Source organism: Nomascus leucogenys, chromosome 10, assembly GCF_006542625.1.
Source record: "Nomascus leucogenys isolate Asia chromosome 10, Asia_NLE_v1, whole genome shotgun sequence".
NCBI classification, from domain to species: Eukaryota; Metazoa; Chordata; class Mammalia; order Primates; family Hylobatidae; genus Nomascus; species Nomascus leucogenys.
Genome location: NC_044390.1, coordinates 62,257,316 through 62,276,570, shown reverse-complemented (window position 1 = coordinate 62,276,570; position 19,255 = coordinate 62,257,316). Strand labels below are relative to the sequence as shown.

Here is a 19,255-nt window from a genome sequence, read left to right as displayed (position 1 = left end):
ATTTCTTTCATCCTTCTAATCTGGGGAGTTGTTCCAGTCTTCCCCAACTCCACCTTATCTTTGACAACAGAGCCCGCATTGCTGGGAACCTCAGCTAATCAGACATGCTGGAAAAACAACAGATCTCGCCTTCACATCAGCGACGCACCAGGTGTGCACCTGTCTCACCCCTGCATCCGTGAAATGACCACTGTTGATCCCTGCTCTCACCTCAGTATCAGCAATACACCCAGGTGTGGTCCTGGTCGTAGTTGTAAGAAGTTGCACACCACACAAGGTTCTCCTTCGATCCTTTGTTAGTGCAGTTAAAATAATTCTTGTTTTTGTAGTTGAATGGAAAGTGGCAAGGAAAGCCAGGGACCAACACGGAAATTCCTAGGAAGCAGAAGGGGATAAGACAAAGGTTACTCCCCAGGCTTCACACTGTTGAAGAGGCATGGGCTTCAGGCCCACCCTAGATTTCAAATTGGGGCTGAGTGTGGTGGTTTGTGCCTTTAATCCCAGCATGTTGTAAGGCTGAGCCAGGAGGATCATGTGAAGCCAGGAGTTCAAGACCAGCCTGGGCGACATAGTGAAACCCCGTCTCTACAAAAAAAATTTTTTTTAATTCGTTGAGCGTGGTGTATGCCTGTAGTCCCAGCTACTCAGGAGGTTGAGGCAGGAGGACTGCTGGGGCCTGGGAGGTCGAGGCTGCATTGAGCCATGATTGCACCACTGCACCGTAGCCTGGGTGACAGATGGAGACCCTGTCTCTAAAATATAAAATGTGGCTGGGCTTTGTGGCTCATGCCTGTAATCCCAACACTTTGGGAGGCTGAGGCGGGCAGATGACTTGAGATCAGGAGTTTGAGACCAGCCTGGCCAACACGGTGAAACCCCATCTCTACTAAAAAAATACATATATACAAAAATTAGCTGGGTGTGGTGGCAAGCACCTGTAATCCCAGCTACTTGGGAGGCTGAGGCAGAAGAATCGCTTGAACTGGGGAGGCGGAGGTTGCAGTGAGCCGAGATCACGCCACTGCACTCCAGCCTGGGCGACAGAGTGAGACTCCATCTCAAAAATAAAATAAAATAAAACAAAGTATAAAAAGTAAAAAAAAAAAAAAAAAAAACTAAAAAATAAAATCTAGGTAAACCCTACACATGAAGGCACTGCCTGGGCACTGCTCAGAATGCTGACCTAAATCTAAGCAAAAGAAGAATTTAAGCTGAAAGAGCACCCCCTTGTTCCCCCTTGACTGAGAACATGAGTGTCGGGAGACTCAAACTCAAACTTGCTAACTCTGTATGTGTCCGCAAAGGACCACAGAAGCACCACAGGTATCAATTTTCTGAGTGACAAAGTTTGGTGAGTGGGCACATTCGCACCTGTGGAATCTAGGAAAGATGAGGGCATAAATGATGTCCCATGAAAGATGACCCCATAAATGGTACAAACTGGAAGGCTCTATCCACAGCAGCTTGAGGCAACAGAGGGTAAATGGGTCTCAATTTTTGCTGTCACGTCTTCTCCCATGACCAGCTGAGAAACAATTTTATTTAGGAAAGTCCCAAGTTGTTGGAACAACACACACCCCCACCACAGCTATTCGGACTGACCCCTTGCCTGGAGTGGTGCAGAACTATAACTCCTTCTAGTTCCTCTTTGCCCAAGGACTTCCCTTTCCTTTCCACTGGGTCTTGGGTATTTTCTTCCCTCAGAAGCTATCAGAGTGTAGGACTTCAGAAAGGCTGGAAGATAGGGCAGGGCACTGGAATAGGGAAGAAGGGCAGAGTGGAAGCACAGAGGACCCTGGAGGAAGGAGGGAGAAGGAGAACGCTGGTCACCAGGAGGACCTGGCAGATAGAGGATTTGTCTCAGAGGACCAATTCCAGTGTCCTCATCTTTCATGGATTCCACAGGTGCAAATGCGTCTACTCGCTAAACTTTGTCACTGACGAAATCGACACTCGTGACGCTTCTGTGGTTATTTGTGGACACACACACAGAGAGGAAGTTTGAGTCTGAGTCTCCCAACACACATATTCTCACCCGAGGGGGAACAAGGGGATGCTCTTCTGGCTCATTTCAGCTCTTGTACTGTGAACAGATGCACTTTAGCAGTCTAGTATTATGTTTTCCTAATGTTTGAGCCTTTTGTTGGGTGATTTCACTGTTTGTTTGCTTATTTATTTATTTTGGAGGCAAGATCTCACTCTGTCACCCAGGCTGGAGTACAGAGGTGTGATCACAGCTCACTGCAGCCTCAACCTCCCAGGCTCAAGTGATCCTCCCGTCTCAGCCTCCCAAGTACCTGGGACTACAGGCACATGCTACACACTTGACTAATCTTTCTTTCTTTCTTTCTTTCTTTCTTTCTTTCTCTCTCTCTCTCTCTCTCTCTCTCTTTCTTTCTTTCTTTCGTTTTTGTAGAAACAGGGTCTCACTGTGTGCCCAGGTTGGCCTTAACTCCTGGCCTCAAGTGATCTTCCCATCTCAGCCTCCCAAAGTTCTGGGATTATAGGCGTGAGCCACCATTCCTGGCTCACACTAGGGTTTTTAAAAACTCCTGGCGTGTGTTTACTCTGTATTTGCATCATGGTTAGGTGTTTAACATTTTGAGCATTTCATTTTGGCACCTTTCTCTTGGATTTTAAAGCCTGTGGCATATCACATCATTAACTTTATTCACTAGGCCAGAGCTCTGTCTGCTGGATTCATCACCAGATCCTCAGTGCCCAACTCAGTGCCTGGCTCACAGTGGGGTTTCAGGAGGTGTTTGTTGAGCAAACGAAAGAAAGAATCCACCCACACCCACCCAACCCCCATCCCCAGATTACTGGTGTCGGCACAGAAACTCCACTTTCCATCCTTATCCATGTTCTCTGTGGTTGGGCACCAGAGCTTGTTGCTTTCATCCTCCATGCAATCAGAGACCACATTATTTCTGTAGATGGAGGGGAAGATGCAGGGCTTGCTGAGAGAATTTCCCCCATACTCTGAAAATGATTATGGAAAGGTTACGGGTCAAGAAGAGGAGATGAAAAGAGCTTCCATTTATGACACACAAACTGTGCCACGCTTTATCCCATGAAAGGCAACGTAGCATTGGATTCTCCAAGCAACTTCTGGATGACGTTATTATCTCGATGTTACGGATAAGTGAGAACCAAAACTATCAACCCGTGCACAGCTTACTGTCTCTATTAACACGACTTCATGGTTCTGTGGTCGCCATCACCTTGACTCTACTAAGCTAGGAAATTCTTGCCCAGGAAGATAAGAGTTGCGAATAGCCTTATTATTCACTCCAGAAGCCTCCAGAAAAGCTATTTACATAAATATCAGACAGTTCAACTTTTTCAGTAGATTGTGTCAAAACACTGTTTACTCTTCCAGACTCTTTGAAACCTCGTCTTTGGTCATTTCACCTTGCTGTGACCACCAACCCTAACGATTATATCATGATCATTACACAGTCAAAATCACATCCCTCTTTGAAAGACCCACCTTAGACGAGACTCCAAGACCCCATCAGTATGCTGAGTTTTCCCTCCTCACTTCGAGATGTTATTTTTTATTTTTTTAGATGGAGTCTTTCTCTGTCAACCAGGCTGGAGTGCAATGGTACGATCTCGGCTCACTGCAACCTCCACTTCCCAGGTTCAAGGTATTCTTCTGCCTCAGCCTCCCGAGTAGCTGGGATTACAGGCATGTGCCACCATGCTTCGATAATTTTTCTATTTTTATTAGAGGAGGGGTTTCGCCATGTTGGCCAGGCAGGTCTTGAACTCCTGACCTCAGGTGATTCACCTGCCTTGGCCTCCCACAGTGCTGGGATTACAGACATGAGCCACCATGCCCAGCCCAAGACGTTATTAAGACCCTGTCAAAGAAGTGAGCAATAAACTCAGTCTTGCCTAATTAGCAGGCTTTTTTTTTTCCTTTGGTGGTCTTTTATGGGGAGCTGGAATTTGACTAAGGAGTTGGGGTTTTCAGGCAGTAATGACTGGTGATTAAGAGCACAAATTCTGAAGGTTAGACTTCCTGGGATCAAAATCACAGCTTTGCTTCTATTAACCTTAGTTTGTCCATGTGTAAAACTGGGCTAATAATCACATTTACCTGATAGAGGTTGTTGTATGGAAGAGATGAGTTATTTCATGTGAAGCATTTAAAACACTGCCTGGCACATAGAAAACGCTTACTAAAAGTTCATTATGTTATGATAATTATTACTTTTATTGTCTAACATGTCCAAGATCACATAGATGGTAGGGGCAACAACAGAATTCCAACTCAGGTCTAACTTCAAAGCCTATTTTTTTGCTTAGTGCCTCAGATGATAGCAGAAGAAAACTCACATTTCTTGGGTACCTGGTATGGCACTGGCATCAATCCCGCATGAAAATAAACTCCAGTCTTTACAAAAACCCTGTGATGCCAGCCTTAGCATTCTCATTTTGCAGATAATAAAAGTGACTTCCCAGGCACGACCTTCCCAGCTTAGTAGAGTCAAGTTGATGATGACTGTGAAAGGGTAAAGCTATGTTCATGGAGACAGTAAGCTGTGCAGGCATGGGTCGTCTTGGTTCTCACTTATCCATAGAAAGGAAATAACCAACAACTTTCTTAACCTAATGGGGAAGCCAAAGCTAAAAGGTATCCCTTCTTGGACATCCGTTTGGTGATTTATGCAAATTTGAATCTGTTACTCCATCAAAACTGGGTCTAAGGAGATTGGATAGTTTTAAGGATAAACAGGAGCTTAGATATTAAGGTTATATTACCATAAAAGTGATGTTTCTTTTCCTCCTTTTTTTTTTTTTTTTTTTTTTGAGACAAGATCTCACTCTGTTGCCCAGGTTGGAATGCCATGATGCGATCATAGCTCACTGCAGCCTCAAACTCCTGGGCTCAAGGAATCCTCCCACCTCAGCCTCCCCAAGTAGCTGGGACTACAGGCACACACCACCATGACCAGTTAATTTTTTAATTTTTGTCTTTGCAGAGTGGGTCTCCCTATGTTGCCTAGGCTGGTCTCAAATTCCTGGCCTCAGGCAATCCTCCTGACTCAGCCTCCCAATCCCTTTTGGGATTATAGGCATGAGCCACTGAGCCTGGTCTAACTGATACCTTTCCTAATTCATCTATTTGGTTTAGGGTTAAGAAATGGCTAAGGTTATGAATTAATGATGTATTAATGACAGAGTATATTATTAATGTATTTATTAATGATGGAATGTATGTATTAATGATACAATTTACAGCCAGGAATGGAAATGGAGAAAGAGTTGGACTTGGGATGAAAAATTAGGTTAACTACTAGGACAAAGCTATAGTGAGATTTAAGGTTAAGGTTGGTTTATAGTAAAGAACACAAATGGGGGATGATTACGGCTAGAATAAAATTAAGGTTTAGATGGAATTAGGATTTGTTGAGTGCTAAGGGAAGAACAGAATTAAGATTTTTATGCAAGAATAAGCATGCCTACGAATAAGTGCCTTCACACATCTTTGTCTCTGTGGACGCAACAATGCTTAAGGAGAGAGCATGGGCTTTGGAACTATATGGACTAGAACTCAAGCTCTGATTCTAATATAGCATAGGACTGTGACCTTGGGAAGGGATCAATTGTACTGGGACCATTTATCGAACAGGTGGTGGCGAGCAGCAGGTCATAGAGCTGCTATGGAAAGATTCAACAGGGTATTGTGTACAAAGCTCTTGGATCAGTGTAGTACAGAGAGGGCATTGAATGAATTTTGGTCATTATTCACCTGAGATTATGTGTAGACTTAATAAGATGTTAGGCTGCATTGAAATGCAGGTCGGGGCCAGGCACAGTGGCTCGTGCCTGTAATCCTAGCTTTTTGGGAGGCTGAGGTGGATGGATCACCTGAGACCAGGAGCTCAAGACCAGCCTGGCCAACATGGCAAAACTCCGTGCCTGCTAAAAATACAAAAATTAGCTGGGTGTGGTCGTGGGCGCCTGCAATCCCAGCTACTCTGGAGGCTGAGGCAAGAGAATACTTTGAACCCGGGAGGCAGAGGTTGCAGTGACCCGAGATCACTCCACTGTGCTCCCGCCTGAGTGACAGAGCAAGACCCTGAAAAAAACAGAAGAAAGAAAGAGAGAAAGAAAAAGAAAGAAAGAGAGAGAGAGAGAGAAAGAAAGAGAGAGAGAGAAAGGAAGGAAGGAAGGAAGAAAGAAAGCGAAAGAAGAAAGAAAGAAAGAAAGAAAGAAAGAAAGAAAGAAAGAAACAAGAGGGAGGAAGGAAAGGAAGGAAGTACGAAAGAAAGAAAGAGAAAGAAGGAAAGAAAGAATGAGAAAGAAAGAAAGAAAGAAAAAGAAAGAAAGAAAGAAAGAAAGAAACAAAGAAAGAAACAAAGAGAAAGAAAAAGGAGGGAGGGAGGGAGGAAGGAAAGGGAAGGAAGGAAGGAAGGAAGGAAGGAAGGAAGGAAGGAAGGAAGAGGCAGTTTGGGTCCATCAGTGGGTGAATCTCACTACTGTCAGTTCTAGAAACAGAAATACTCAGAAGCCAATATCAGGACTTCAGCTCATTGTTTCAGTTCTCAGGACACCTGTCTTTTCATGCTGGATTGGGGACTGGGCGAATGGCCTCGGGATACCCCTGTCTGTCGTTGTCATAGTGAACTCTCTGAGCAGACACTTGGCTCCTGTAAGTACTTCCCCCTGGGTGCTCTGGTCTCTATCTTGCCCAGCCTCACCTCAGGAGGATCCTTGCTGTCCACTCTCCCTCCCACCACACATCCCATCCCTGCTACAGGGGCTCACCATTCGTTTCACAGAATTTCCACTGCTGTTTCTCATCGAAGATGGAAGTGACTGAGCACCACAAACTGCCTAAGAAGCTGCCCTGGGAGATGCAGCTGTTATAAGCCTTTCCTCGATAGACGAAAGGGAAGATACAGCGTGGGTAATCTGTTAGGAACGGAGTTCGTGAGTGGCTTGACTTCCTCTAGTCATTCACAGGACAGAGTCATTTAATCATCAATCAACCATCACAGGACAGGACAGACATAAGGTTCAGAAGAGACTTTATGTATTATTTCATCAAGCATTTGCCTATGCCATATACATCTGATTCTTGAATGACACGAGTTTGAACTCGGGTCCACTTATACGTGAGTTTCTTTTCTTTTTTTTTTAATACTTAAAAAGAAATTTTAATGTATTATCTTCTTTAAACATTGTACAAATTTAAGGTGTATAATGTGATGTTTTGATGTATATTTTATTAAAGTGATTACTAGTCAAGCAAATTAACATATGCATCATCTTACATGGTAACTACCTTGTGTATATGTGTATGGGGGTGGGGGGTAAAGTACCTAAATATGTTCCTAGTAAATTTCCAGTATACAATACAATATTTGTAACTATAGTCTGCATGCTGTACGTTAGATCTCTAGACTTATCCACTCTATATAACTACAACTTTGTATCCTTGGCCTACATAACCCTGTCCTCTCACCCCCACACCTGGTAACCATTTTTTTTTTTTTTTGAGACAGTCTCACTCTGTTGCCCAGGCTAGAGTGCAATGGCGAGATCTTGGCTCACTGCAACCTCTGCTTCTCGGGTTCAAGCAATTCTCCTGCCTCAGCCTCCCGAGTAGCTGGGATTACAGGTGCCTGCCACCACACCCAGCTAATTTTTTTTAATTTTTAGTAGAGATGGGGTGTCGCCATGTTGGCCAGGCTGGTCTCGAACTCCTGACCTCAGGTGATCCTCCTGCCTTGGCCTCCCACAGTGCTGGGATTACAGGTGTAAGCCACCATGCCTGGCCTATGGTATTTTGTTATGGCAACCCAAACGGACTGAGACAGTTCTCATGGTGGCCTGAAGGCTACACACCTAGGCTTAGCATCCAACTTCCTAAATGACATGTCAGGGCATATCCAGTTCATGTTGGGGCCAGAAGCACTGGGGAAGAAGACAACCGTGGTGCGTTGTTCCTTGAGACCACTGTTTCTCAGAGCATAACATGGGGGGCCAATGACATGACACAAAATATTTTTGGTGGATCACAAGATCACATTAGTTTATGTAGGGACACACATTAAATAATTTTGAAATATAGACTGGAAAAAAAATCATTTTCCAGTGGTCCTTTTAGTCCTTCTGCTTACGCAAAAGAGAAAGCTTCAATTTAATACTAGTATTTCTCTACTACATCTCTAATACTTAATAATCTCCCATTTTAACAAAAAAGAGAGCGGGGGTGGGGGGCAGGACTCGGACTCAAAGCTTTATTTGGACAATAGTCTAGCAGAATTTAATAATGGGATTTTGTTTTCATAGTACAGTATTTCTTTTTGGTCATACTTCCTATTTATGGAAAGTGGTAGTGATTTTTTTATATTATAATACTGATGTTAACCAATCTCTTAAAATGAATTTTTTAAAGTGAAGAGAAGTGAGCAAATTTAAAGAAAAATGTTGAGTAAATAATAGTACTGGTGGCACCCAGATATGGCAAATATTGAGATGACAACTTTCGATGTCCTTATTCTTCTCGATGAGTATAGGAACTTTGTCTTTTGTGCAGTGCATCCACAGAACCTAGAATAGTTACTTGCTCAAGAAACAACAGAAAGAATAAAATAAGTTTGGAAACTGCCATGTGAAATAAAGTTAAACAGGTTTCTTTAATGAAGGACTCATCAGAAAAGTTCATGTGAAAATGAGAATTGATGTATACAGTATATTGAGTTGTCCTCCTTTTTTTTTTTCACAATTCAATAGCACTAGAGACTAATGGTCCCTGAAATATATCAAGAAATGCTGTTCTCGACCAGGCACAATGACCCATGCTTGTAATCCCAGCACTTTGGGAGGCTGAAGTGGGCGGATCGCTTCAGGCCAGCAGTTCAAGACCAGCCTGGGCAACAAAGTGAGACCCCATCTCTACAAAAAACAAACAAATAAGACTAGTCGGGCATGGTGGTGTGCCCCTGTAATCCCAGCTACTTGGGAGGCTGAAGGAGGAAGACCCTTTGAACCTGAGAGGTTGAGGCCACAGTGAGCCATGATTGCACCACTGCACTCCAGCCTGGGTGACAGAGTGAGACCCTGTCTGAAAACAAAACAAAACAACAAACAAACAAAAAACAAAAATGGTGTTCTGCAGAATTTTGATGTGTAAATTTTTTTAAAAAAAGAAAGAAATGCTATTCTATCCCAAATTCCTCATTACATGAAAACCCACGTACAATAAGGACTAATTAAAGTTGATCCTTTTTTTTGAGCAGAACTGGGATGAGAGTTCAACTTGCTCATCTGTTAGTTCAGAGTCATAGCTTCCCTTCTTGCTCTAATCTCCTTCATTTTCCTCCTTCCTTCCCTCCCTCAAAGATATAATGATAGAATACTATGAGTGAGATACTCTAGTGGGAGATTTGCGTGCAGTGGATTATGGGCGGAAATTATGCTCACCATTTCCTGGCTTTAAAAAAGTCCCAAGCAATCCTCCATGCTATTTTCTTCTTCTGCCAGCCAGCTGAATATAGAGCAGCAATTCTTAATAGAGAAGGAGGAGCAATTATGACCTCCCAGGGGGCATTAGCCAATGTTTAGAGACATTTTCGGTTGTTACAACTTATAGGGGAAAGGAGCCAGTGGCTGCTACTGGCATCTGCCAGAGAGAGACTAGGAATGTTGCTAAACATCCTACAATGCACAGGACAGCTCCCCAGAACAAAGCTATCTGGCCACAGACACCAATAGTGTCAAGGCTGAGAAACTCTGAGGGCTGGGCAGAGAATACTGAGGGCCTGGGGGACAGTGGAGCCACAAACTAGAGGATCTTGTTCTCTGGATTACCATATAAAGGTTTCCCACTGAACATCCACATTGGACTGTAGGATGAGTTTAACATGAACCTCTATTGAGTCAAGCCACTGACATTTGGGTGTAGTTACAATAGTTAGTCCTCTCCTAATACAGACAGACAAGACATGGTGTCTGTCTTCAAGGTCTGTAACATGGTAGCCGTGGCCCTTGTTGTGGATCAGATTGTTGTCCTGTACAACCTGACATAGGCCATTATGGGGACAAGGGATGGGTTGGGAGAGTGTGGAGAAGGCAGACTTCCGTCTTTGAGCTGCACCAATGGGTTGATGCAATTAGAAGTACTTAAATATCATTGCATTTTTCATTTCTGTCTCTCAGAACTGTTTGGTATTTATTTTTGTGAAACTTAAACCAGTTTAAATCTGGAAAGTGCTTAGAAGAGTACCTGGAGCATGGCTGCTGCTTAACAAATATTAGCTATGATCATCATTGCCATCATCATCATCATCATCATTACCATCACCGTCATCATCATCATTCTCCACACTGTTATTGGCATCATCATAATGATCATCATCGTCATTGTCACGATCATCATCATCAGTCATTGTCACCATCATCAATCTCATTATTGTCATTGTCATCATGATGATGATCATCATCATTGTCATCACCATCATTGTCAACATAATCAGCCTCATGATTGTCATTATCATATGATGATGATCATCGCCATTGTCATCATCATTGTCAGCATTGTCATCATCAACCTCATTATTGTCATTGTCATTATCATCTTCATTGTCATTGTGATCATTGTTATTCTCCTCCTCATCACATCATTATTGGCATCATCATCATCATCATCATCGTCACCACCATCATCATCATCGTCATCATTGTCATCATCAGTCATTGTCACCATCATTATCAACCTCATTATTGTCATTATCATGATGATCATCATCATTGTCATCATCATTATCAGTCATTGTCATCATCATCATCAACCCCATTATTGTCATTCTCATCATCATTGTCATCATTATTGTAATAATTATTTTCCTCTTCATCACATCATTATTGTCATAATCATTATCATCATCGTTGTCATTATCATTGTCACCATCATCGCTGTCATTGTCACTATTATTGTTGTCATCATTATCGTCATCATTGTCATCATCCTTGTCATACCGTCATCATCCTCATCATTATCATTGTCATCTTCACTGTCATTATTGTCATTATCAATGCTTTGCCTTAGTCACGAACACCACTGAGTATATAGGATATTGTGTTGAAGGGGAGGGCAGATGCCCCTGTAAGTGGAATTAAGGTTATCTTTGGGAGTTATTAGTAAGAATCAGCACATAATGAATACTATTAGCCATCTGCAAAGTAATCCAGCAGATGGCCTAATCTTCTTAACTGAGTTATAATCCTCTATAATCCAGACCCTGCTGACCCGCCTGTTCTCACTCCCTGATTAACATTCCCTTGACCTTACTCCATGTTCTTTCTCGTCTTTGGGATTTTGCTCCTGCCCTTCATCCTGCCCTGAATGCCTTTCCTCTCTTCCCAGCTTTAGTCCCTGCTATTCATCCATGAAGACTTGGCTCAGTCTGGGTCAATACTCTTCCTCACACTTCCAATACTCAGAGTCTATCTCTATAAATGAATGCAGTTGCCAATTTTTTAAAAATAATTCATTTATGTGTCTATAACTCCCAATTACTGTGAACTCTCTGAGTGGAGGGTTTAGGTTTTGTTTATTTCTGCACTTCTGGTCCACAACACAATGCCTGGAACTTAAAGATCACTCAGTAAGTGTATACTGAATAATTTGTCTGTAAATACACGCAAAGGGAACTTGGAATACTGAGTTTCACCACAAGTATGTGGGTGTGGTCTCAGGGAGGCATGACAAAAATGAGATTATAACTAGAAAAGTGGATACCCCATCAAGTACATTGTTCTTTGTCTGAATAAACTGTGAGTTCCTAACCTTTTAGGAATTTGTCAGTTCTTTGAGAACCCAGAACTTCTCTCTAGGAGAATATTCATATGCCCTTATGGCTGAGATGGCTGTGTGTTCACCGAAATCAGTTTCACTTTCCTCCCAAATGCATTGCTACACTGCATCTCTCAGACTTGCTTGCAGCTAAGAGCCACATCAGTTCCGGCCAGTGGAAGTAGGGGAAAGCGATGAATCTCATTTCCTGTCCTGGCCAAAAGAAAACAAACAAACAAGAAACCCTCTCCTCCAAGATCCTCCAGACTCTCTTGATCCTTGTCTACGAGCTAAAAGCAAAGAAACCTCAGCAGACTCTGAAACCCTAGGGGATGGTGAGGCCCCAGGATGGAAGAAGCTTGGATCCCTGAATGACCATGTGGAGCATTGTTTCCTGACCGGATGCACCCTTCTGGGACTTTGCAGAACCAAGAAAAAAAAAAAAAACACGTTATTGTGTCAAGCAGCTGATAGTTTGGAGTTTGCTTGTTACAATAGCTATTCTCACTACCCTCATAAATACACATTTTTTTAAAATATAAATTCAAGTTTTCATGGACTCTAATCCTCACTCAGTGACCCCAGGTTAGGAATCTCTGGAATAAAGAATGTGGGATCAAGGTGCATCAATATGCAAATGGTTCCTGAGCCTTATCCAGAGGAGAACCATTTATCAGGCAGAAAAGGGTTCTAATTGTGAAGAATGACTCACCAAGGCTTGAGTGAATGACATGTAGGCAAGGTCTCCCCTTGTTCTGTTTCCATGCTTAGCCTACAGTGTTTTAGTGGTTAATTTAGATTCTGAGATACGTTAAGACATAATTAGGGTGTCCAGGTTGGGGTCTGAGGGTTCTGTTCATTGGAAATATATAGCCTGCCTTTTACCCCCACCATGTGCTGAGCATTATGAAAGATGCTGGTGCCCATTATTTTATTTGATCTTCAAAAGAACCCCATGAGATAAATGCTGTTATTTCTCTTTCACAGTCTGGAAACTGACTTCAGAGAGCTTACGTTTCTTGACCAAATTGACCGAGAAAAGAAGTGGCAGATCCAGGGTCCAAACCCCAGGTCTTCTGAGATTTTTTTTTCTTTTTTTTTTTGAGAAGGAGTTTTGCTCTTGTCGCCCAGGCTGGAGTGCAGCGGTGCGATCTCGGCTCACTGCAACCTCCACCTCTTGGGTTCAAGCGATTCTCCTCCCTCAGCCTCCTGAGTAGCTGGGATTACAGGTGCCCACCACCATGCCTGGCTAATTTTTGTATTTTTAGTAGAGACAAGGTTTCACCATGTTGGCCAGGCTGCTCTGAAACTCCTGACTTCAAGTGATCTGCCCGCCTTGGCCTCCCAAAGTGCTGGAATTACAAGTGTGAGCCACCGCGCCCGGCTTCTTCTGAGATTTTTGCTACGCCATCCCCTCCCTACTTAGTTCCAAGAATCTTTGCTTTGCCCTATTCATTCTTTTCCAGCTTCTAAATCCTCCCCATCGTTTTGAGTGTCCTCACCTCCACTTGACTCATAGGAATAGAGAAGGAAGGTCGTCCATCCCAACAGGTAACTGGACCATCGGGTCATCTTGGCAGCCCTCTTCTCTCTGGAAAAGACGACAAAAATTTTCATCCCACAAGTCCCCTTCCTCTTCCCACTAGCTCCTAGACTTGACGTCATACATGCCATTTTTCTTTCTATCCACAGTAACTTAAAAAATAGACCAGGCGTGGTAGCTCATATCTGTAATCCCAGCATTTTGGGAGACCAAGACAAAGGATCACTTAAAGCCAGAAGTTCAAGACCAGCCTGGGCACCATAGTGAGACCCCATCTCTGCAAAATTTTCATTTAAATTAGCCAGGCATGGTGGTGTATGCCTGTGGTCCCAGCTATTCAGGAGGCTGAGGCAAGAGGATCACTTGAGCCAGGAGGTCAAGGCTGCAGTGAGCTATGATTGTGCCACTGTACTATAGCCTTGGTAACAGAGTGAGACCCTGTCTCTAAATACACACACATACACACACATATCACACACACACATATATGTTTCTACATATGTGTGTGATGTGTGTGTGTTTCTACATGTGTCACACATATATTACACACACATGTTTCTACACATGTGTGTGTGATGTGTGTGTTTCTACGTGTGTGTGATATATGTGTGTGTATTTTTAGAGACACACACATATGTGTTTCTACATGTGCGTATGTACAGGTTTGTAGCCTGGAAGCACAGGCTGTACCATATAGCCCAGGTGTGTAGCAGGCTCCACCATCTAGGTTTGTGTGAGTACACTCTATGATGCTCACACAAGGACAAAATTGCCTAACAATGCACTTCTCAGAATGTATTCCTGCCGTTAAGCAATGCGTGACTCTACTGTCATGTACTGTCCTTAGGAAAGTGTGATGGAAAGAAAAAAATGAAACATTTATTGAACACTTACTATACTCCAGGCTCGATGTTCAACACACTTTATGTCACTTGGCTTTCATAAATCAAGTAATACATGTTTTAATCCCCATTTTACAGATGCAGAAACTAACACGCAGACCTGGATTGGTTACCCAGGGAGGAAAGGGCACGGTCTGGGTTCTAACCCATATTAACCACTGCAAAGGCTCTTCTCATTGTTGGAACCTTACCAATAGCCTTAAATCCTCCCCATGAATCACACTCATCTCCTTAGCTGGATACGAAAGTCCTTCAGTGATTAGCATTTACCATCCTCATCAACCATAATTATTGCTAGCTCTATTTTCCTTTGTGCTGTTTCCTTGATGACAGGTGACCATGCCATTCTCAGCAGCAACAAGAACCCACAGTTTGGAATTGGTGGTCTGGATTTGACTTGAGGCTCAGCTACTATTACCACTTCTACGGCTGGCTCCCAATTATTGACTGCTTACTGTATACCGGATGTTCTAAGCTTTGTATCCACAATCCAATTTGCTCCTAAAAATCTAAGGGTAGGCATGATCATCTCCACTTCACAGAAAAGGGAAACTGAGGCTTGGGAGGTTAAGTAACTTACCAAAGGACCACAGCTGGTACGTGACACATCTCAGAGTCAATGCGGACCCGTCTATACCAGTGTCGGAGTTCTTAGGCAACGTAAACCCCTTCCCCTCTATGAGCCTTTGTTTCCTCATCTGCAGAATGTATTTAGTCATTCCTGTGTCTCCGGGTGGCCACGAGGGTCCAATTAGACCTTGATGTGAAAATGCTTTTCACATGTAGATTGTTAGTGGCATTTATGAATTATTAAAGCCAAGGTCAGGATAGCTCGGGAAGACATCAGATGGAACCAACTTTTAGCAACAAACCCAGATACCGCCAGGAATCAAAATCCCAGTTACTGATTAAAGTCCTCCCACAGGTAGGTGGCACCACTGAGTATCTGAGCCACACAACACTTTTTTCCTCTCCCAACAGTGCTTGGCTTTCCTGTTACAGATGAAAGTGTCTTTCTCCCTTTTTCTTGTTATTCTTCCTTGAAGCATTTACTCTTAACCCCAGCACCATGCCTCAAACAGGCTTTTTCTGAGTGATGTCACATTCACTACTTGTGAAGGACTCTAATTCTCTTTGGCTAGTGGCTCAGAGTCAGGACTTAGACCTGACAGTGAAGGATGAATGAGTCAGGTTCAAATCCCAGCTCCACTGTTTGCCAGCTTGGTGACTTCCGGAAAATTACTTAAATTTTTTTTTTTTTTTTTTTTTTTTTTTCTGAGACAGGGTCTCACTCTGTCACCCAGACTGGAGTGCAGTGGCGCCATCTCAGCTCACTGCAACCTCCATCTCCCAGGCTCAAGCGATTCTCCTGCCTCAGCCTCCCAAGTAGCTGGGATTACAGGCATGTGCCACCAAGCCTGGCTAATTTCTGTATTTTTAGTAGAGACAGGGTTTCACCACCTTGGCCAGGCTGGTCTCGAACTCCTGACCTCAAATGATCCACCCGTCTTGGCCTTTTAAAGTGCTGAGGTTACAGGTGTAAGCCACTGTGTCCAACCTTAAATTTTCTAAGCCTCAGTTTCATCGTGTCAAAACATGCGGATACTAATCCTATCTACCACTCAGCCTTGTTATGACGATTAGTGACGATCATAAAAATATAACAGATTTGGGAGGCCAAGATGGGAGGATTGCTTGAGGCCAGGAGTTTGAGATCAGCCTGGACAACATAGCGAGACCTCATCTCTACAAAAATAAAAAAAAAAATAGCCTTGCATGGTGGTGCGTGCCTGTAGTCCCAGCTACTCAGGAGGCTGAGGTGGGAGAATCACTGGAGCCCAGGAGGTCGAGGCTGCAGTGCACTATGATTGCACCACTGCACTCAAGCCTGGGCGATACAGCAAGCCTCTGTCTCAAAACACAAAACAAAGCAAAACAACAGATAAAACTCATTGAGTGCTACACACTATTCTAAATTCACTATAATCCTGATAGGAAGTAGCCCAACGTGGTAGGTACCATTACTACCCCAGATATGCACAGATGGGGCACAGTAAGCTTAAGCACCTTGCTGAGGGTTACAGATCATGTAAGTTGGGGAGTTGCAGGTGAACCCCAACAATCTGACTCAGAGTAATTGAGCTCTTAACCAATGTACAGTGCTGCCTCCAGGCTTAACATAGGACCGGACATGTGCTAAGAACTCATAAATATTATCCAAAATAGTATTGTTCATATAGTATTGTTTCACTTCTGAGAGCCAGAACTGTATTTTCAACTGCCTCCCAGACATGTCCACCTAGATGTCCTTCGAGCATCTCAAATTCCAAGCTTTGGCTTTTGAGATACAGCCCGAAGTATGTTATCCTTCCCCCATGTTACTTCATTTCATTGCACTATGTTCTTCCCAACCACCTGAGTTGTAGCCCCCAGTGTAGATCTGCTGTCGCTGTCTCTTGCTGTGTTCTATCAGTCAGTTGGTTCTACTTTCTGAAGCTCTTGAATCTATCCGCTTTTCCTGCCTCTGCTGTTACAGACTAAAGGAAGGCCTTTTTCATCTCTCTTCTCAACTATCCAACTGTTGTCTTGTTCCCTCACTGATACGGAGCCTCCAGCCTCTCTCCTCTACAAGGCTAAGCTCTTTTTCTCTTTTTGTTTTTTCTTTTTCTTTTTTTTCTTTCTTTCTTTTTTTTTTTTTTTTGAGATGGAGTCTTGCTCTGTCGCCCAGGCTGGAGTGCAGTGGCAAGATCTCGGCTCACTGCAAGCTCCGCCCCCTGGGTTCATGCCATTCCCCTGCCTCAGCCTCCCGAGTAGCTGGGACTGCAGGTGCCCACCACCACGCCCGGCTAATGTTTTGTATTTTTAGTAGAGACGGGGTTTCACCATGTTAGCCAGGATGGTCTTGATCTCCTGACCTCGTGATCCGCCTGCCTCGGCCTCCTGAAGTGCTGGGATTACAGGCATAAGCCACCGCGCCTGGCTTTTTTTTTTTGGGGGGACAGGGTCTTGCTCTGTCCCCCAGGCTGCAGTGCAGTGGCGCCATCATGGCTCACTACACCCTCCATCTCCCATCAAGTGAAACTCCCACCTCAGCCTCCCAAGTAGCTGGGACTACAGGCACGCATCACCACACCCAGTTAATTTTTAAACTATTATTATTTTTTGTAGAGACAAGGTCTTGCTATGTTGCCCAGGCTGGTCTCAAACTCCCGAGCCCAAGCCATCCTCCTGCTCAGCCTCCTAAGCACTGGGATTACGGGCATGAGCCACTGTGCCCAGGATGGGCCCTTTCCTGATGCATGCTTTATGCATCCACTCAACAATGAGTATTTATTGAGCATTTACAAGATGTGGGGCCAGGGCTACACGGCGAGCATGCAGCAGGCATAGGCCCTGCCTTCGTGGGGCTGAGTCTACCAAGGAGACAGACATGAGGCGAAGAAACCAGAACAAATACAACTCTTTGCTGTGATCATTGCTGTGGGCGAGTCTCAGGAATAACTAGGACAAGGTCACTTTTGATTCAGAGGTCAGGGGAGGGTCCTCAGAAATGACAGGTTAAGCTGACACCTGGAGGAACAGATGGAGGAGGGAGACGTGAGAGGAGCTGGAGGTATGGGGGTGGGGGATGCATCCAGGCAGGAGAAGCCGATGTGGAAAGGGCCTGAGATGGAAAAAGCTAGATATGCTCAAGAAGCAAGTGGGACCCTCATGGCTAGGGCCCAGGCTAGGCACAGTGGCTCATGCCTATAATCCCAGTGTTTTGGGAGGCTAAGCAGGAGGATGGCTTAAGCTTAGGAGTTTCAGACCAGCCTCGGCCACACAGTGACACCTCGTCTCTACAAAAAGTGAGGAGAAGCAAGGCCACAGAGATGCAGGGTGAGGTGGATGGGACCCGACCCTGTAGAGCCTCCCTGAGATTCTAAATGCAACCAGAAGGCCGGGTGTGGTGGCTCATGCCTGTAATCCCAGCAGCTTGGGAGGCTGAGGCGGGCAGATCACCTGAGGTCAGGAGTTCATGACCAGCCTGGTCAACATGGTAAATCCTCATCTCTGCTAAAAGTACAAAAATTCCCTCTGCATGGTGGTGCGTGCCTGTAATTCCAGCTACTCGGGAGGCTGAGCCAGGAAAATTGCTTGAACCCAGGAGGCGGAGATTGCAGTGAGCCGAGATCATACCACTGCACTCCAGCCTGGGCAACAGAGCAAGACTCTGTCTCAAAAGAGAACAGAATAGAATAGAATAGAATAGAATAGAATAGAATAGAATAGAATAGAATAGAAGCAACCAGAAGCCACGGAAGGGGTTAAAGTGAGGAGGCGTGGGCCGGGCATGGTAGCTCACCCCTATAATTCCAGCACTTTGGGAGGATGAGGTGAGCAGATCATCTGAGGTCAGGTGTTCGAGACCAGCCTGGCCAACATGGTGAAACCCCATCTTTACTAAAAATACAAACAAAAAAAAAATAGCTGGGCATGGTGGCAGGTGCCTGTAGTCCCAGCTACTCAGGAGGCTCAGGCAGGAGAATCGCTTGAACCCAGGAGGCGGAGGCTGCAGTGAGCTGAGATCATGCCACTGCACTCCAGCCTGGGTGACAGAGAGAGACTCCATCAAAAAAAAAAAAAAGTGAGGAGGGGTGGCATTTATTAATTCAAAATCCTCCATCACCTTTAGAATACAATCCATAGTCCATACCATGCCTTCCCTCAAAGCTCATTTCTTATCTTCCTTCCCCTCCCTCGATCTGCCTTTTAGTTGTTTCCTGCAGAAGCCACCTCAAGGCCTTTGCACTCGCTCTTCTCTTTGCCTGGGATGATCCCTCCATCCCCAGCTATTTGCATGGCTTGCTTCCTTGTGCAATAAAGAGTTCTGGGCAAATTCGAAGAATTGGTAGCAACTGATAGTCTGGAAAGTTTATGACTCTGCACAGACCAAGTTATGGATATTCATAGAAAATATTTTAGGGGCCATTCAAAATAATTATTCAACTA

The 19,255-nt window shown here is 44.2% G+C and overlaps 1 protein-coding gene across 1 annotated transcript; it reads right to left on the bottom strand.

Annotated features, from left to right (window-relative positions):
- Positions 1-217: 217 nt before the first annotated feature.
- On the bottom strand, positions 218-13,382 carry ELSPBP1 (epididymal sperm binding protein 1). Its single transcript, XM_030821779.1, is given in 5 exon segments — positions 218-375; positions 2,824-2,982; positions 6,784-6,930; positions 13,321-13,363; positions 13,365-13,382. Coding segments are annotated over 5 exon segments (525 nt in total).
- Positions 13,383-19,255: the final 5,873 nt, after the last annotated feature.